Here is a 21,512-nt window from a genome sequence, read left to right as displayed (position 1 = left end):
TTAATACTGTGTGTGGTTACCTGGATGATCTACAACTGTTTTTTTGTTTTGTGATGGTTGTTCTTGAGTCCCTTGTTTGTTCTGAACAGTTAAACTGAGCACTGTTCCTCAGAAAAATCCTCTGTGTCCTGCAGATTCTTCAGTTCTTTTGCATCTTTTGCATATTTGAACCCCTTCCAAAAGTGACTGTATGATTTTGAGATCAATCTTTTCACAATTGAGGGATCTTTTGCATATTTGAACCACTTCCAAAAGTGACTGTATGATTTTGAGATCAATCTTTTCACACTGAGGACAATTGAGGGACTCAAACACAACTATTAAAAAAGTTTCAAACATTCACTGATGCTCCAGAAGGAAAAGCCATGCATTAAGAGCCAGGGGGTGAAAACATTTTGAATTTGAAGATCAAGGTAAATTGTACTTCATGCGGGAAACAGGAAACATGCAAGTATCTTCTGTTGCTTCCGAAGGGCAGTACTAAATGGGAAAAAATTATCAAAATAAGAAATAAGAAAAATTGGGACATCTTCATCCTGTTCAAAAGTTTCACCCCCCAGCTCTTAATGCATCGTGTTTCCTTCAGGAGCATCAGTGAATGTTTGAAGCTGTTTTAATAGTTGTGTTTGAGTCCCTCAGTTGTCCTCAGTGTGAAAAGATGGATCTCAAAATCATACAGTCACTGCTGGAAAGGGTTCAAATATGCAAAAGATGCTGGAAAACTGAAGAATCTGCAGGACATGGAGGATTTTTCTGAAGAACAGTGCTTAGTTTAACAAAGGACAAGGGACTCATGAACAACCATCACAAAACAAAAAAACAGTCATAGACCATCCAGGTAACCACACAGAGTATTAAGAACCAAGGGTTCCCAAGGGGGTTATTTTAATAATTTCAGCTATTGTTTTGTCTTGTGGACAATATGTAAACATATTTTATGTAAAATATCTTACTCAGGACAGTACTAAATAAAAAATAGCATGCATTTTGTATGATCTCTCTAATTTTGTTAAAATTATTCACATTTTCACAGATTCTTCAAGGGGTTCCCAAACTTTCGCATGCCACTGTGTATGCATATATATATATATAATTTCATATTAAAGCACAAAAGAAACTACAACCATGCAATGTCATAGTTATGTCGTCAGTTAAGTCATGAAGTTACCAAAAACGCGATTAAAGCTGCCTTAAAACTGTGCATGTATGTAAGTATTTGTTATATGAGTCCGATTTAAGAACATGTCTGTGAAATGCAGTGGTTTTCAAAACTGTCCTGGAGCATCAGCACTTTCTCCCTCACCTAACACACTTGATTCAACTCGTCAGCTCATTAGTAGAGACTTTAAGAGCTGAAGTGGGTCAGAAAAGGTAAAGAGTTGTGAGAAAATATGATGCGTGTCATATCCGCGTCATGTTCAGCAGCGGCAGCTCTTAAAGCAGCCAAAATAACCTAATAACCAGCTGCTGTGATGTCTGTTCATCAAAGAACAAAAGAAAAAAGAGGAAATCAATCACTTTTGTAGCTTTAATGATTCATCTATATTTAATTTAGAATTTAGTGTTTGATCAACTTGATAAATTTCTGTATATTTCCTACCTGCTGAAGGGCACAGGTAAATGGGGGGAAGTCGTGGCCTAATGGTTAGAGGGTTGCGAGTTCGAGTCTCAGGGTAATTATACTGTAATGTTGAATGGCTACAGTCAATGGTTAAATATTATGGAAAAAACCAATTTCTTAGAGACATCAGTATTATTGGTATCAGTGATACTTGCTTTCAGTCATAAAAAAGATCCCACTAAACAAATATTAAAAATATACTGTCTTTGTTTTTTTTCTGTGTTTATTTGAAGATTGAATGTGAAATTATTGCAATATAAAAGTATATTTAAAAACTTTATTGTTAAGTGGGATTAATCGCAATTAATTTCAGAAAAAAATGTGCGATTAGTTTTTTAGTTCCTTTTTACTGATTGACAGCACTTATGCACACACACACACACACACACACACACACACACACACACACACACACACACACATTTTTCTTACAAAACTCTATTCTGACCTAAAATTCAAGGCAAAAATAACTGATTTCAGATAATTTAAAATAACTCTGTCTTTCATTAAGCTTTAGAAGAGATTCACGGTCACATTAAGGACTTCCTTAAGTGCTAAATCTGATGTATGTCTATTGTAAAAGCTGAACCAGGTTGGCCATACGTCTGTATGCCAATCATCTGTATCACTTGTTCTGACTAAGCAGTGCGCTGTATGAGTCATTTGCCTCCTTGGCTTAAGGCATTAGCTAATTAGTCAGATCAAATGTTGTGCTGCATGGGTGGAATGAATGATATGCAGAACCCTTTGCCCTTACAGGACTCCTTTTAGTAGCCCTATTTTAAGACATAAAACATCTTGGGGTCGTTTGTGTCAGCCAGGAGGTTCAAATTAGCATAAATTATTTCAGTAAAAAAGTGTCTGGTAAGTGATAATATTATCTTTAAAGTCAACATGCTGCTGCATTCACAACACATTTTATTTGCAACCCAGTGACATGTATTAAGACAGTCAATAAGGTCAGTTTAGATTTCATGTTGACTGCAATGAATCTGAGCAGACGGTTATACTGAAAGTGGCTATCAAAACTCCATCTAGTACTATAAATGTCTGAAAACTGACCTCATCTTTCTGTGGAGACTGAGCATAGCGGAAAAAATGCTTTACTGAAATTTATCGCAAGCATCACAGGTTAAGATGAATTTGAGGCTCTGTGCTGCCACTGCAGCATTTTGAAACATACTGTACTTTTCTACTGCTACGCATTTATAATAGAGGTTTTGCTTTGGATGGTGAAATATCACCTTCAAAATCTTCATGCTATAATTGCAGTTGAGATAAAATAATAATAAAAAATATCTTTCTCCCTGGCGTGTGTTAGTGCATGCTAGAAGAGATGTTTTATGCCACATCTTTAGTGCTAGTGACTGACCTTTAGAGTAAAAGCCTCAGGGACACACGCATTGATCAGTATATTAACCCTCTTTAACCTCTTTGCTGAAGGCACATGCAGGTGGGTGCTCAAAGCTGTCGACAGTCTCTTTCTTGTTCTTCTAATGGTCAAACGTAACAGGCAATTAGGAACACTAGGGTACATCAGGTGCGGCAGCATTCACGTTGCTATTGGAGATAGAATGATTGCGAGTTAGCATGAAAAGTCGAATGAGCTGCTGTTTCATTTTTAAGCAGCATTTTAGGGGACCATGCATTTGCTCCTAACTTGAAGGATGTGCCAAAAGGGATGGAAATAGTTTGGCCCTTTTAAATTTGACTCATCTTTTTTTTTTCTGAGTTATAAAGTGTTTTTGGTGATTAATTAATTATAGTTATGTTTTTAAATTGAATGATTTATAATAATATTTGAAATTACATTTATTCAAATCTGCGATTTTGGATTAATTTTTTTCCACTTCGCTTGTAAGTAATTGTAATAAGATTATTTCACAATTTTAAAACGCTCATAATCAGATTACAGTTACAATTTTATTGATTACATGATTACATGTTATTCACACAACACGCAGTAAATTGTTCATAATTTATTGATTTTTCTCTCATTAATCTTTTCATTTTTTCATTCTACAGAAGCCTGTCTCTTTTATTTGTTCTGAAAGTTATATTTACATTTTATGATTTATTAATTATTAGCTTTATCAGCTTACGAACCCCCTGTAGTTCCTTCATAAACCTGTTTGTGAAACTCTGATGTAAAGTTTAATGCACTTCATGTGGTTGATAAATATATTTTCTTTGTCTTTGTATTTTTATATCAATATGGTACAATATGATCCTATTCAAATAAATGTGATGAGTTAGGTCAAAAGTAATCTAAAAGTAATCAAGTTATATTACCTAAAATGTGTAATATGTTACTAATTACAAGTGTTGTAATGTAATTTAAAATCAGTAATGAACTTGTAAGCAATCTACTAAAATCTAAAATATAAATAGATTTTATGGGTAGAATGATGTTTGTGCCATGCATGTTTTTGTCTATTATTTTGTTAACTTAGCAACAAAGTTCTATTGAAATGGACAGAGCATTGAGTTTTACTGTATGATGAGTTACTGCACAAATTATATAATTTCACTTAGAAGGCAGCTCCCTATGTAAGTAACAAGGTAGCTCACTACTGTATGTCTTGGAACAGAGTCATTCAAACAAAACACAAAATGCAGTGTTTTTACAGCGTTGTTTACAGCATTGTTAAGGCTGTCAGGTATGATGCATCAGTCCTTAACTGTGCTGTTATGATTGCATAGGCAATATGTTAAAAGACACAGATGTTCATAGAATAATTTAATGTATTATTAATGATAATCACAGCAATAAAAAATTCTTCCGCTAAGGATTTCATTATCTGCAGACAGTTGCCTATCAAACTTCAGTTTATGAAACTGATTTGTTCAGTTGATCAACTATACGACTAAAAATTGGGCTCATCCAATCAGATTTTAGAGCCGAAACTCTCTGTTTTATAATTTGCAATTAGCTATAAGGCCTTCATCACAGCACAGACTAAAAAAAGCATAGTCAATTATGCAGCTTCGCCGCTGGAGTACACACATAAAGCGATTTTCTGAAGACCAGAAACATTTAGATAAGTACGGTGTGATAGGGAGAAGGGTTTGACTCCAGGCGTATATGAAGCTCGTCAGCACCACTGTCAAAGTGACAAGTGAAAATAGCTGTGCAGGACAGAGCTCGATACAGCGCAGACAATTTTCAAAAGAACTGCACTGATTGCCTGGCAGTTTAGTGCTTATTGGCGCAGTGCTCAGAAAATCACAGAGTAGACGCACAAAATGCTCCAATCTTCAATGCATTATTTATTTAGAACACCAACCGTCGATATACACTTGAAATTGTTCCGTTTTTTAAAAAACAGATGCTGAAGACTCAATCCAATAGCACAACAAGCAAATCTAAATAAATACTAACCAGAGGCATTTGTTTAGATTTTAAACTGTAGCGGGTTCAGGGAGGTGAGAGAGACGTATGCCACACAGACACAGGCGGCTCGCAAAGGCAGAAGTTATCAGCAGGCAGCATCGGACCTCAACGCCACCTGCTCCCAAGAAGCGCCGGGAAGCAGAACCGACAGTGTCTCGCCTGGCCTGTGTGTATGGCTCCTCCTGTCACTGCAAACCCCCCCCCCCAGACCACGCTTTTCACACCTTTAACACCATACTAAGAGACAGAGAGAGAGACAAATTGAAAGAGAGATAGAGAAAGAAGGAAACAACTGGGGAACGGTACAGGTGAGAGGATGAGGAGGCTGATGTTAATCAGTCTAGCAGCAGTTTTGGTCCAGAAGATTCTGTACAGATGTACAAGTCTGTACAAATGACAGGGCCAGATTTAGCAAAGTGCTGGGGTGGGCTATGCCACCACAAATTTTCCCTCACATGCTTCCAGCATTGACGTTTTTAAGCATAATTTAAATGCAGTGTTTAGATTATTATTCTGCTTATTTCTGAGTGGCTGACAGAGCTTTACAGATGGGCAATTCCTCCTTTTTCATCCATGATCCATTATATATATGTGTGTATATATATATATACATACATTCACTATTCACTTTGAATTACCATCAAAAGTTTGGGTTGGTAAGATTTTTTTTTTTTTTTAAATCTTGTTTTGATTAAAAGTCTCCACATGACCAAGATGGTCACCACATCAGAAATCAAAATTTGTACTTCTTATTACCATTTTCTATTTTAATATAGTTTAAATATAATGTTATTCCTGTGATGGCAAAGCTGAATTTTCAGCATCATTACTCCAGTCTTCAGTGTCACATGATCCTTCACAAATCATTCTAATATGCTGATTCGCTGCTCAAGAAACATTTCTTATCATCAATATTGAAAACAGTTATGCTGCTTTTTTGTGGAAACTGAAACATTTTGTCAGGATTCTTTGAAAGACAGTGTAACGTATTTAAAATGAGATTTTTTTTTAAACAATGTAACATTTATTACTGTCACTTTTTTACTATCACTTTTGATCAATTTAATACATCTTTACTGATTAAAAGATTTTCTTTTTTTTTTTTTTTTCAAAAATGCATTTTATGAATAAATCTGTTTTGAATAAATCTAAATAAAATGTTTTTTTTTCTTCTGTTTTGGCGGGGCTCCTAACGATGACAGGAAACAAGGAGAACATCCCCTGAACAATCAGAGCAGGCTAGATCCGGCCCTGCATAAAAATAATATTAAATTCCAGTGATTTTGATGAGAGCAGACAAGAGCAAAGAAAAAGATGATATGAAATGACAAGGTAGTAGTGATAAAAAAAAGAGAGATACCACTTAAATACTACCGTGGTCTCTTTTTGTATACTTTTTGTATACAGAGTGTGTGTGTATATATGTACGTTTAAGGCTCAACAGAAACAGATCATCGACTGTGATAACATACCATTTCATGTAATAAGATTTTACTGCTTAAACCTCTGAACAGCTACTAATATTTAGAAGGGGGAAAGTCCTCGGAAGTTACTCGAAAAAAAATATTGCCATCTGTTCTAGAGGTTTCACAGCAGAGAGACCTGAGCTCGGTAGGTGCCCTACTGCCCTTTGGAGTTCTCACTAAAAGGTCCGGGGAGTATTATCTAACCGTGTGAGTAAGAATGAATATGAGTATGAATAGAAATTAATTTTCCTTGATGTCAGAAAACGGCCTGAACACTTCTACTACCTTCATCCTGGTACTGTACTTGTGGTTGAGTAATACCGTTCAAACAATAACACATCAGCGTCACTGGTCAATCAGTGGAGTCTTTCAAGCATGCCCTTCACTTCCACTGGCAGATACCATGGTATTACTCAACCACAAGTACAGTACCAGGATGAAAGTAGTAGAAGTGTTCAAATTATGAACAGACCATAAAATCCATTGCTTTCCACCCCTATCAAAAATGCTAACATTTGTAGGTAGATTTAACAGCGCTTGCTATGAAACCACCTCTTGGAAATGTATTTATTTTCCCCAAAGCTAGTAATCTGGCTTAATGTTGCCACTTCAGCTTTATGTTTTGTAATCTGGCTTTATGTTTGGAATCCGGCTTTGTTACCTGGGACCTGCTGATACATGTGTAATCCACAATCATGCCGCTTATCTACCGTTGGCGTCATAATCTCGAATCCTACACCTGCAGTCTTGGCAGTGTGTGACTGCTAAGAGCTAGTGCATCTGTAGCACGCTATCATTACCATCTGCTTCTATCGACTTCAGGAAGTTGAGTCATCAGACGAGATCGGTCATGCTTAGGGAGGTATGGCTGTAAGAGTTGATATGAAGGGGATGTTTACAACACATCCCACTGCGGCAAACCGGCTGATTTCCCACCAACACGTGCAAGTTTATTGTTACACATTGTCTACACTGCAGACAATTTACAGTCTAAAGTGACAAGTGATGAAAGTGTGTACCTGCAAAATGACAATACTGACTGTCTGATACAGGTTTTTCAGTGGCTGATGTTGATATCAGGACAACATGATATACAATAACATACTTATATAATATATAAGTAACCTAAAGGGATAGTTCACACAAAAATGAAATTCAGTCAAGTTTTGGACCCCATTGACTTTCATTGTATGGGCAAAAATAGTTTAAATCTCCTTTTGTGTTCTACAGAAGAAAGAAAATCGGTTTGGAACGATATGAGGGTGAGTAAATGATGGCAGAATATATATATATATATATATATATATATATACACACACACGTATATGTATGTGTGTGTGTGTGTGTGTGTGTGTGAACTATCCCTTTAAATGTAATGTAGACAGAAAGTTAGAATTGCTTGTTTTTTTTCTAACATTTAATCTAAATTTACCCCCCAAAAAATTAAAAACAGAGATTGGTTGTTTACTCTTAATAAAAATGGTTATTTGGCTTGTAACAATACCAGAACCCTTTTGGTGCTAAATAGAACCCCTTTTATAAGGTTCCATAAAGAACCATGCTTTGAAAGTTTTATACAGGACCTTAATAGTGTTTTATAAAACGGTTAGTTCCAGTCTTCGATTCTGATTGGCCAGCAGCTGTGTTTTAGTCACGATAAAACACGGCTATGAGCACTTCACCCAACAGTTCTGTGTATCACTACGCAACCCCCTTTGCAACATAAACAATCAATGATATAATCAACAACATATCAATACATACATTTTTGGTTTTAATATTTTTTTATTGTGTGGTAACCGTTTTATAAAAGCAGTAAGGTACTCGAGGCGTGCTGTATTGTGAATAAGTCATGGCTGAAGGGCATTGTTAGACACGACGATGTGTGACTTATTCACAATATAGCACGGCCTTTCGTACCTTATTGCTTACATAAAGAACCTTTTTAGTAGTGGTGTATTTTTTTAACATTATTTATTAATATTGTTTTATTTCTCTATATGCCTGGTCTTATAATATCTTGGAGCCTTGTAAATAGCTTGTAAATGGAAAGCTGTGACAGGTACTATTATTTTTTATTGACATGGGAAACTGTAGCAGAAATGACAGTGCTCTAGCAACAGTTATTAGCTGAATACATTAATACATGACATTACGACTGACATTAAACATGAAAAAATACATAAAGAAATAAAACACAGAACAGATGCAAGGAAGACGATGCAATCAAGTTTCAGTGAAATATCTTCATAATCCTTTATAATGCTTTAAGTCTATCATTGTGTGTATTTTGAGTAGCAGTTTCTCTGCAGATGATGAGGTTGTGGGATGTGACAGCATCTGGGTAGAAATACACAAATGAGTTTAGAGTTACGATGCATCTCTTCCATTTGTTTAAAATCAATTATGTTTATAAAGGCACAAAGTAGCATGAGCCCTTCACAATGGTAAAAGGTAAACGTGGTAAGTCATGATACAGCTTTAACATTTCTTTTCTTTTCTTTTAATTAGTAATAATTTAAAACTCTAACAATATGGATCATAAATTCAAAATCTCTGTTACTTAGTGGAGAAAAGGAGAGAAGTATAGAGCTGGTCACACATGCTAAAAAAAGACATGATTGGTAGGAAACCAGTTACTATTCGAAAATTAAAATGTATAGACATTTTAAGAATGAAATCCTGTTGAGATTGCATTGACACTGTGTAGCTGGACAGTTGAGCTCCAGAAAATCAATAATGAGGTGGCTTTGATAGTTACAGACTTGAAAACAAAAAAGAGGGAATAAAGAACCCTGAACCCATTTCATTAAAGGGTTTTTCAGGATGATATGGCTCTAAATGGAACTGTTACTATATGTAAAGAACCTTCAAGGATCCATCTTTTTGTGGAGTGAAGATATATTGCTGACACAAGGGGGGGAAGCTTCATTTCTGATATTGGGCCAATGGCAATGATCTCAAAATGCCCAAATATTGGCCTAAAAATAGACCTGGCCGATATATAGGTCTATTATAGATGAGTCTTATCCACTCTTTCAATTTCTTTTCTAATTTAATGTATTCTGTTGTCATCTTGTCAGCAGGGTTGCCTCTGGAGTGTGTTTGAGTTCCTATACAGTAGCTCAAACAGTAGAGCATGTCACTTGCAATGCCAAAGCCATGGGTTTAATTCTCAAAGAAACTGATAAAATGCATGCTTGGAATGCAGTGCAAGTCGAGTTGGATAAAAGTGCCTGCCAAATGCATGAATGTAATTACATTTTATCTGTTTTCTCTCTTGATTAATGTGCTGTATCACTCTGATAATGGCCATATATCTGCCTAACTACAGGTTCAACAACATTAATTGCAAGCAGTGTAGAGTCGACTGCAGTTGTACAAATTGCCTGTTTCAGTAACAGGAAGATAAAGGGAAACGGTCTTAATCTATTTTGTGTTTTACGGATGACTCCGAAGCTTGACTTTAAAGGACAGCTGTGTGTCATAATTGCAGCAACAATGATTAAATGCACAGCTGGCATTTAGCAGCAATATTTGGCTGTTTTGGCAAATTGAACCCTCACGGGAAGCAAAGGGAGGACATTATTGCTAGGTGGGAGGTTGAATGCTTTTTTTTTTCTTGCCTCCTCTTCTAAATGTAGTCCCATCAGCCTCCTCCTGACTTTGCTCAAATGAGGGAGGTCGCTCATTTAAAAACTTGAAACGGGGGCTCCCACTTCCAATTTTTAACCATCCGTCCACCTTAGGGATTATTAATTGTTTGAGAGGAGAAGCTAGCCGGAGGAGCACTTTCTAGAAATAAAGGAGCAAAATAACAAGTTGGACATGCTTTAATGCTATCCATAAATGCTTTCAGCGCTATCAGAGACAAGCTATATTGTCTAATCATGTCATCATTTATGATAGTGGGGTTGAAACATCCCGTTATTTTCCTCTGGGAAAGTTAATTAAAAGAAAAGGATGTCCTTGGCACCCCGGTGGTTGTCGTTCGCAGAACCACTAATTGCCTCTGAATGTAAATATTTAATGTTGAACAGCTCATGAAATGGTATGACAACAACAATGTTGAACACAGCATCACAGCCTCAAGTGCTTCGTGCTGTCTGTTCTTTGTCTTCGCAAATCCTTGAATACTGTTGTTCCGAAATGTTCCTCTTGCCCTCGTGCTCACCCTATTCTTCCTCATTTCCCTATTCTTCCTCACTGTGATTTTGTGATTCAATTATGAGGTGTGGGTGACATGAAGAATTACTGAAAATGGTGGGCATTATGTAGGAAATGATGGTTTACTTTGGTCTTCATGAATTTTTGGAGAGGTTTAGAGGGGATTCAAGTGTTTTGAGAGAACATTAGTCCGTTTTAGACCACATTGTTGTTTACAGATTGGAAAGTCAATTAGTTAGTATTTACCACAGTATGTGGTTTCAGTAGTTTTAGAGGCTGTATATTGCAGGGACAGTCTCATCAGACATACTGTATATCAATAGGTAAAATTTTTTAATTATCTTGCTTAATATGGGGCTGCAGGAATTGAATGCACGTGTATTATCTGAACCAGTGTGATTTGAGTTCAATAAGGAAAATTTATAATAGTTTTGTTGTCCAATTTTATTCTTGAATTATGAAATATATTGAAACATAATATTGACAAACAGTTGCATAGATTTTAATCTAGCAGATACTGTAGGTGCTGTACTTACATGACCGGAAATAGCTTTTTTACAAATATGGCCGCTAAGTGAACTGACTTGTTTTAAAGAGGCTTTAATTGCACTCAATATTATTAGGAATATTTTTATATTAGGGGCTGTTCACACAGAACGTGTTTTTCCATTCCATTGTGCTACTTTTGCATTGTTTTTCCTACGTAAACACGCAGTAGACGGATGTGTATAACCGCTGTGCTCACGTCTTTTGCAGTGAATCGCACAGGAGCTCTGCGTTTTTAAGAGACACAGCATCGCTCATCAATGTCAGTTTCAAAACCGTGGACCAATCAGAAGACTCCGTAGGCGGCGCAAGCATCACAAGCTTTTGTTTACAGTAGCAAGTTGGCAAGGTAATTGTTTTATTTGACGGCAACATGGTGGAGGAGTATTTCTGTGCTGCATTTTTTTTAAACCATTCCCGAGTGCTGCGTCTCATGTTTTTAGATGCAAAAACATGTTCTGTGTGAACGGCCCCTTACATTATGCTTAAGGTAATGTCTGCTCTCTTTTGGCACTGTTTCAATAAGCACATAGTTTGCCCAGTGTACAAATTTTGCTTTGTATGTAAACCATTTGCTTTTAAAAAATTGCATTGTCAGTTTTTTATAATTAACTGTTTAGTTACCAATGTTTTGTTTTACATTTAAATGCACTCTGTGCTTCATCTCTGCTTCCTCCTCGATTCTGTAGGTGATATAATAATCCAGAATAAATTAATTTGAAAACGCCAGTTTGCTTGCACCTGCTAATTTAATGGTTTTGCTGTAAGTGTTGAAATGCAGTGCCATTACATTTTTTAAAGTTGTCAGAGCTGTGGCGCAGTGGGTGGTGCACAGTTTGGATGGAGTTTTGAAGCTGAAAGCCCAGAGTTTTTCTTTAAAATTAAGATATGAATACAAGATAAAAATAGCCAGTTAATATTAGAGCCTCTGTAACAGAGGACAGTTAGTTAGCTGCATGGGTGTTTATTTTTAGCATCTGGAGGGGGGTTGTTTGTGGGGGAGTGCATGGCATGTGTAGCTGTGGGCTGACAATTTGTGAAGGTGACAAGGAAAAGGTCTGGGGAGAAACAGCGGTTGAGAGTGAAGTAGGGTGAAGTCACTGTCATTTTGTGTTGGGACAGATGATGGCTCCTTTCACAACCCGAGATGATGGTCACGAGCTCAAGCCTGAGGCACTGACTAAATAAGACGCACACCCTTCCTGCACTGCAGACCTCTGCTGAAACATGATCTCTTGAGGTCAATGACAAGCTTATTCTTTGACATATTCCTCTTATCATCCTATTTTATTCTTCATGTCTCTTCTTGTTAAGATACTCCCCAATTTAATGTATTTTCACTGAAATCTGTGCATGAAGACCAAATCAGCATATTACTGCAAAAAAATGTATCACAATGTTTTACAAAAATATTAAGCAGTACAGCTGCTTTCAGCACTGATAATAAGAATGGTTTCATTAGAATATTACAATGATTTCTGAAGGATCATTTGACACTGAAAACTGAAATTCATCTTTGCCAACTCGGGAATGAATTACATTTTTAGAATATATTAATTTAGAAAACAGTTATTTTAAATTGTAATAATATTTCACAATATTACTGTTTTTCCTTATCAAATAAATGCAGTCTTGGTGAGTGTAGATGGATGGATGGATGGATATAATAAAAAAAAACAATGTCATACTGCCCATAAACTTTTAGAAAGATAGATAGATATTGTTTTATTATTATTATTAGTTATATTGGTTTATATAAATGAAATACAAAATAAATGTGGTTCTTTCTTGTATTTCTTTAGTGTGAAAAAATATGCCTTGGTTATTTTTAGCTGGAAATTATTATTATTTTTTTGCTGTATTTAATTCTTGCTTTTAACAGTTGAGGATTTTTGGTCAAAAAATGGCAATCATTATTGCAAACAATCCCTTTTTTTTTTTTTTTAAAGAAATAGCTCACCCAGAAATTCTGTCACCATGTAAACATTTCAATCCGTTACTCATATGAGCTTCATACGGCTTCAGAAGACTTGGCATATAGTGCACAACTCGTATGGACTGCTTTAATGGTTTGCATTTTTTGAAGCTTGAAAGCTTCAGGCTTATATTTTTATATCATCTCTTTCGCTAAACAAGCAACCAACCCCTCTGTCCAGATGACACTGTGTGTTTCTGTCTATTTTTGTCACACGTCCAATCATCCCAAGCTGTTCCCCTTCATCTTGCTAGTGTTTTAATGTTTATTCTGCTGCTGCATTATGCACCGTTACATACACACACCTCACCCATCACAAAATGAGAGCGAAAGATATCCCCTGTCTGTGGCTAAATGAGAGGATTATCCCTTCATTATAGTATGCCACCGCTGCCTCTGAGGCAAACAAACCTTTTTATTTGCCTCAACCTCACAGGATGAGCCACATTAATGTCCCAAACACAGAGACGCATTACAGTCAGGGTGACAGGCATATTAGGAACACTGTTTTAACATTTTTTTCTTCTTCTAACAGCCTGTGAAGAAGGATCACAGCCAGCTGGCTTGGAGTGGCTGTTCCAAAGTAAATCCGAATGAAACCACAGGACAGCGTTTGAGGTATAATGTGAGAATTAGGATATTGGACTTGACAGCATGGGAGCAGTGACTGCCTGGAATATTTTCCGCATTCTAGTCTTCTTCAATACTTGACAATTTTTATAGTTTTATTTTGTTTGAGCCTCTTGGTACTTAGACTCCCAAAAGCCTTAAAAGCACGGTCTTAGGTATGCCTTCGAACAAAAGCCAAGCAAGGGCAGAGCCTTGCATTCTTCTTCATTTTGAACAAAGCATCTAGAGGCGGCATTAAAATGACTTTCATTAAGGTCAAGAATAGTAGATGTATGGAATTGCTTATGCTTTATCACTGGCCTGACGCTTAGCATCCACCTATCTAAGAACAGGATTTGTTTCTAGTCATATGTACTACACAGGGCTCCAGACTACGCCTAAAACGGTCGCATTTGCGACCAAAAATATTAATTTGCGAGTTAAGTTTTTGCAACTGGCGACTATATAAATTTACGTTATGATTTTAAAACTTGCATATAATGCCTTTTTCCTGATTGTTTTGCGATCACATCATATGTTATGTTGACGTAATAAACTGAGACAATGTGCATCAAAGTTTTAGTGGAAAACTTAACGAATACCAGCGTTGACAGCAGCACACCTGCTAAAAGCAGGCTCCAGTTGTGGCAGCATGAGAGAGATAGAAAATGACGGAGACGTGCGTTTTTTTGTGTGTATTTTTACTGAATTTTTATTTCAATTAGATTGCTTGCATCAACAGCCGTGTTGATATTTTGTACAACATCTTGTGTGGTACTTCAGAATTTATTAAAAACACAGGCCACTGGGCCAAGAAGATGGTGGTCACTGATGAGATTTGCAAAGGTTAGCAAGGTGTGAATGTTCATGCATCAGTCTTAGGATGTGTTAAACACATTATATATTGTCATAAAGAGTGAAAGCAGAGCTCCATTGATTAGTCGAGCCTGCAGGCAATTACACTGACTGTTAAATTCAATGCAGGCATACGGGAAAGCTAACAGTTAAATAACTGAAACAGCCAAGCTTGAATTTCTGCCCATTCAGCATGCTGTCACCTCATGTGGTGTTTACTTGTGTGTGTTAATACTTTCTTTTTCTTTCTACACTCTCCCCCTCTCACTATCTCCTTCGGTTTACTTTCATCTTCCTCTCCACGCTATTTCTGCTTTCTCTCGCGCGCGCTATCTCATCCCGGCTGTCTTTCTTCTGTCCTCTCTTCCCTTTTTGGTTCGCTCACTTCATTTTGGTTCCATTCAGGCTTCAATTTGAATGCAGTCAAAGGGCCTTATTGGCAGGAAAGATAAACATTTACTTCATGGAGCCGGGGAAGGCCAATACAAATCAAGCTGTTGACAAACTCAAACACAGGCAGCTACAGGATTGACGGCGGCTTTAGGGATGAGGCTCTTGATCTGTAGGTTGACTTGTGTCTCTGTTTTGTGTGGCCCATGCACACACACACACAGCAGACCGGAGTCTTTTTGGCTCTATTATGCTGCATTCGTCAAGCGTTCAATCTTTCTCGCTCTCCTCTTTGTCTCCCAAAGCCATTTCTGAGTCTGTTTCTTCTGGCTGCATTCAATTCTCTCGGCTTCTCTGTATTCTGTTGTGGGTTTTCTTATGGTGAATTGTTTTATATCGCAGCATGCGGCCTGTGCCGAGGTTGAGCTACAAACAATCATTATACATCACTTTGACGGACTGAGTTGTAAAATTTCTGTCATGGTCTATTTTTGTACATTTTTGATTTCCCTGGTAATTCGTTTACTGTTCCATTTGTATACGTGCTCATTATTCCATGCATGCACCTCTTCTGAGATTGCTTTATCTGTGAGCAGCATATGTGAAATATCACGCACATGGTATTTTATTAATGCGCTACACTCTCAGAAAAAAGGTACAAAAGTTGTGACTGGGGCGGTATCTTTTCAAAAGGCACACCTTTGTACCTAAAGAGTCCATATTGGTACCTTAAAGGTACATACTAGTACCTAAAGTGTACATACTAGTACCTAAAAGGTACAAAATTGTACCTTTTGATAGGGTACCGCCCCAGTGACAACTTTTGTACCTTTTTTTCTGAGAGTGTAGGAGCAATAATTTAGGCCTGTATCAGTCCTGTTTAGGTCTACAGTGACCTGAACACATTTGATTTGAAAGGTCTTGTGTTCATTTTTATGCTTGCGTACGTCTACACTTTCCTCTTTGCCTGAAAAGTTTTGGAAAACCACCCATTGTAAGCTCATGTTATTCGTCAGTCAACTGTATAGCATCCCATAATTACTATGTGAATCAATGTTAAGTATAGAAACACAATAGACCAGATACCTTACTTTTTTATCTGTCAAAATGACCATTCTGAATCATCCATCATGGTTTTAAAAATGTGGTTTTCGGTTTCCAGTTAACAACATCAGCTAGTCACCGCAACTGCTGCAAATATGTTTTCAGGTGCTAATAAACAGCAATGTACTCTTTTGCAATGGTCCTGAATGTTTGATCACATCACATCCACAGCATCTTGTGTATGGCTCATATTATAGCACTGGGACAAGAAACAGGCATCTTGTGTGTGTGGGTATCTTCTTTCTCGATGTGTGGATGGGATTATATACCTGTGTTTGTATGTGTGTTAGTGAAGGGCATTGAAAAAACAGGCGTGTTATGTTTAAAAGTGGCATGTTTGTAAAGGAAGCCTTTAATAGCTTAAGTGGGTGATGCAACACATGGACAGAGTGGTGTGGACAACAGCCAAGTTAAACAAAATCGAGGACTATGTCTGGAATGGAATAATACCATACTGCTTCCTGCAAGTTGTGTATCATATACTGTGAGCGGAATATGCATTATTCAATGTGCTATCTTGCAGTATTGTTTTCACATGTCCTCACTATTTTGCATGATTGCAATGAATAATATTAAAATGTTGCATATTTAATTCAACTTCTAGCATCTAGTTATCTAGGTTGTCATTTGGTTGTTTTTATTTTATTATGTTGTGTGTTGTTGTTTTTTTTTAATCTAATTTTATTTATAAATGTATACTGCAGATTTTGGATAATGTAGTCGGTCATCCAGGCATTTAACACATACATACAAAAAATGTGTATGTAAGGTGCTATTCTCAACATGCCATATGTTTGTTTTGGGATGCACAAGTCTGTATTGGATATGTAACTATGCATGCTCATTTCCCCCATTTTTACATTTAAATTACTTTTGCTATCATCTAACACTCACTTATAGTTAAAGGAACACTGAGTTTTACCGTTTTTGAATCCATTCAGCCGATCTCCGGGTCTGGCGGTAGCACTTTTAGCTGCAGCTTAGCATAGATCATTGAATCTGATTAGACCGTTAGCATCTCGCTCAAAAATGACCAAAGAGTTTCTATATTTTTCCTATTTAAAACTTGACTCTTCTGTAGTTGCATTGTGTACTAAGACTGACGGAAAATGAAAAGTTGCGATTTTCTAGGCAGATATGGCTAGGAACTATACTCTCATTCCGGCGTAATAATCAAAGAACTTTGCTGCCGTACTATGGGTGCTAACGTACTATGGGTATGTTGTATATGCTCCGGAATGAGAGTATAGTTCCTAGCCATATCGGCCTAGAAAATCACAACTTTCCATTTTCCGTCGGTCTTAGTACACAATGTAACTACAGAAGAGTCAAGTTTTAAATAGGAAAAATATAGAAACTCTCATTTTTGAGCGAGATGCTAATGGTCTAATCAGATTCAATGATCTATGCTAAGCTGCAGCTAAAAGTGCTACCGCCAGACCCGGAGATCGGCTGAATGGATTCGAAAACAGTAAAACTCAACTGTTTAACTCTAGGGGAGTTGGAAAATGAGCCTATTTTCAAAAATAGTGGAGTGTTCCTTTAATCTTTAAAGGCAATAACAAAAAATATTTTCTATATTTTTTCTATATGTATTCTTTTTTTAAATATTTGTATTTTTTTAAATCGTGGTGCAATTATACATAATTGTATTTTGTGATTCATTTAGAGTGTGAAAAAATATTTTTGTCTTGCTTCATCTTCTCTGTTAAAGGGATAGTTCACCCTAAAATGAAAATTTGCTGTTAATTCACTACTACATCTTGGATTGCCTGAGGGTAAGTAGATTATCAGCAAATTTTCCTTTTTGGTGAACTATACAGTAACTTTAACATATCGAAACAAATGCTGATACTGTCTTTTTCCTTTTTTTTTTATCTCTCTTGTTGAAAAGCATCAATAAAACAGTTAAACTGTAAATTAATAACACTGTTAATGCAATCTTTAAAAAAAATCTCAAAATGAATCTCCATTTTTCATTTTGTACATTTATAATGTTTTGATGTCTAAATTCACTGGTAGCATTTAACATGACAATTTTATATTTTTTGTATTTGTAATTAATTTTTATTTAGACAAAATTGTATATATTTAGGCATAACCGAATTTTAATCTCAGCCATTTATTGGCTACTGGCCATAACATGAAAATGATTATCTGCTTGTCGATATCGGACAGAATTTTAATATTGTGCATCTCTAGTTTCTTTCTTAATTCTGTATGTCAGTGGATGATTTCTCATGCATAATTTCGTACCTGCCCTCCAGGTGGCGGTGCAGGCAGCCAGACGACCTTTCTCCATGAGGAGCAGTGGAAGATGCCGGCTCTGCCAGCGCTGCTGCTGTCGATTCACCTCCTCGTCCTCCTCCTGCTGTTGCTTCTGCTGACCATGGCCCCGTCCTCTCACAGCCAGGCGCCCGCTCTCGTAGTCGTCAGGATGGGTGAGAGTCCACCACTTCCTGTTAGAAAACACACAAAAGTGCATCTTCGCATCATCTCTCCGTTTCTAGGTGTTGCTTTACTGGTCCAAGTCAAAACTATGGGATCATCTTGCCTGTTTTATCATGGGAAAACCTCCTCAAAAAGCCACATAATTTGAGGTATCATTCATGTCTGTAGCAGAAAAAGTGCTGAGAATGGTGTCAGTGTCAGGGGTAACAGTAATAGTACTGCTGGCCTTTACCTATGCAACTGTGGCACTAACCTAGTCCACTTTCTAACCATTAAGAGGTCTAATTCTGCCTCAGTTCTTCCAGCTTTATCTACAGAGGCTATTTGAAAAATAAAACACTTTTTATTTTTTCGGTTGCATTGGTCTCCTGATAACCCCAATGTTTTTCTTGTAATGGAGGCAGCAAGCATCAACGTGAAGTCCACATTTATAGTGACTACGAAGCTTGTTCTTGTTGTAATGTTTAAACGCATCTTCTGAAGTACTGACCTACTAGGCTTAATCTTTTTCAACTAAACACCTGTTATGCAGAGCAGAGAGCGTGAGTCGATAATCACAGATAAGTATGTTAGGATCATTTTTCTTCAAAATTTTTTTTTTTTTAATCAAAAATAAAATTAATCCGTTTTGAATCCGTTTAGAGCAGAGTTCAGGCAAAATTAGACAATATTATCGGATTCAAGCAGGAGCCTTTTTCAAAGTGTGATGTACTTGGCTGTTGCTTCACAGCATGTGACTGATTGCTTCAAGCATCAGCCTGTTCGTCTTGATTATTGCGAACAATAAAGCATCAATTAATCTCTGGCAAGCCTCCAAACGAAATGTGCTCAATAGCACAATCTAATCAGTTAACATCACAACATGCAACATTTGTTGCAAACTTGTTTCTGTACAGTCATGATGAGTAACTCCATCTTTTTGCAATAACAAACACAACTTCAATCATCAGCATCAGAAAACTCAATTAAATTTCAGAGCAGAATCAAAACACAGAGCTTTTTCTGTTCCTCTTCAGCTGCTATTTTAGATGATCAGTCACCGTGTGGACGTGGAGAGCGGTTGGCATTGGCTCTGGCCCGAGAGAACATCAACAGTGTGATGGAGGGCCCGGCACGAGCACGCGTGGAGGTCGACATCTTTGAGCTGCAGAGAGACTCTCAATATGAGACCACAGACACAAGTGAGTCCAACAAACCGACTACACACACACTGGTACTCGCATCAAATGGCATTCACAATTTGACTTCTGTAATGTGAAGTATTTTGAATGAAACGTTAACAGCTTGAATGAAAATCCAGCAAGAACAAATTGTAGGGTGGGACAGGATTTAATTGGAATTTGATTGGAAAATGTGAGGATGCTTTTTGAATGGAAAATCAAGGCTGAAGGTTGATTTCTTTTTGTATTATTATTAAAGGGGTCATATGATGCGATTTCTTTTTCCTTTCTCTTTGGAGTGTGTTACAAGCTCTTGGCATAAAGAAGATCTGTAAAGTTGCAAAGACTAAAGTCTCAAATCCAAAGAGATATTCTTTATAAAAGTTAAGAGTCAGCCACACCTACCTAAAACGGCTCGTTCTAACACACCCCCACATGTCTACGTCACGATGTGGGAAGATTTGCATAATGGTTAAGTTGTATTTACAACACTGTTCCAGAACACTTCAACCCAAATATTCAGATGTATGCAGCACATTTTATGGAGGACTGTTTACTGATCCTGGTAGAGTAGACTACAATGCCGGCTGTTCTGACTCACAAACTGTAAGTACGTTTTTTATATTTAAAGAGTTTTTATATTTTATATTTTTTATATTTAAAGCGAGTTTTTGGGCAGTGTAGCGTAGGACTTGTTGTTTGTCATTTCTCCAATCACAAATGCAGACATGGTTTTATGTTTACGCAGTGCGGCGCAGTGCGGCGCGATGCAACGCAACGCAATAATGTTCTTTTTAGCAACATCATATGACCCCTTTAAATATATTTTTATTTGCTGTATTATATTATATGTATTATACATTTTTCCATTATTGTTAATGAAAATTACATTTTAAGATTTTATGAAGTACCTAAATCAGTAGTCTAAAACAATGCCTTTTTTTTTTATATTTGTCGGAATTTGAATTATTAAAACTGGGCATGTTAGAGGATGCTTTTTTAATGGAAAGTCAAGGTTGAAAGTCAAGTTTGGATTGGCATTGTCATTTGCTTTTATACCATGGTTTGTCTGAATACTAAATTCTGATTGGCTGGCATGCATTAAAACCATTTAATGCACAGGTAGTTCCAAGTCAGTTTATTCACTGTTCTATGTTAATGCGCTGCTTTCATTGACGCACACACACACACACACACCACACAAATCACTCGCACAGAGACAGACAGAGAGAGAGATCAGAGATCGTGCTGCGCACAAACAGAAACATTCAGGAGCACAGAAATTTGTTGCCCCGAGACTTTTATTAATAAAATAGCTTACATACTGGATCTCTACATTATATTCATCAGCAAAGAGGGAGTAAAATCTTTGTTTTTGAAGTAACTAAACTCACAGCTTCATTGTTTGTAGAGAGAGAAACGCAGACACTGGTAATTCAGACACACGCATCGGTCACCTCTCTCTCTCAATGATTAATTCAAGTAAATGTTATAATTAATTAATTCAAATAAATGTGATCTTACTGCACTATATCATCTCTGTCTGATCTGAAGCAGGCAGAATGCGAGAGGTAACAAGCCGAGACTGACGAAAATAACCGTCATTTTTACCCTTCCGGTCAAATATTGCGCTGCAAACATCATTAACAGCTTTAACTTGTCACTGCTGGCCAATGACCATGGTATAAGCGGGATAATGTATTTGTAACGTAGCTTTAATGCACGACGTGGAGGCAAAGAACTCCCCGACGCAATATTTTATATATATATGTGT

General features: G+C 36.9%; 1 protein-coding gene across 1 annotated transcript in view; it reads left to right on the top strand.

Annotated features, from left to right (window-relative positions):
- LOC107666346 (glutamate receptor ionotropic, kainate 5-like) overlaps window positions 1-21,512 on the top strand; it is a 91,245-nt gene that overhangs the window by 27,389 nt on the left and 42,344 nt on the right. The window contains exons 2-3 of the mRNA XM_016457606.1: window positions 18,395-18,568; window positions 19,595-19,759. Of these exons, the coding sequence (XP_016313092.1) occupies window positions 18,445-18,568; window positions 19,595-19,759 (289 nt within the window). The 5' untranslated portion in view covers window positions 18,395-18,444. The remainder of the gene's footprint in view (window positions 1-18,394; window positions 18,569-19,594; window positions 19,760-21,512) is intronic.

Source organism: Sinocyclocheilus anshuiensis, unplaced genomic scaffold, assembly GCF_001515605.1.
Source record: "Sinocyclocheilus anshuiensis isolate Anshui unplaced genomic scaffold, SAMN03320099.WGS_v1.1 scaffold868, whole genome shotgun sequence".
In the NCBI taxonomy this organism is placed as follows: domain Eukaryota; kingdom Metazoa; phylum Chordata; class Actinopteri; order Cypriniformes; family Cyprinidae; genus Sinocyclocheilus; species Sinocyclocheilus anshuiensis.
This window is presented reverse-complemented; position numbering and strand designations above follow the sequence as displayed.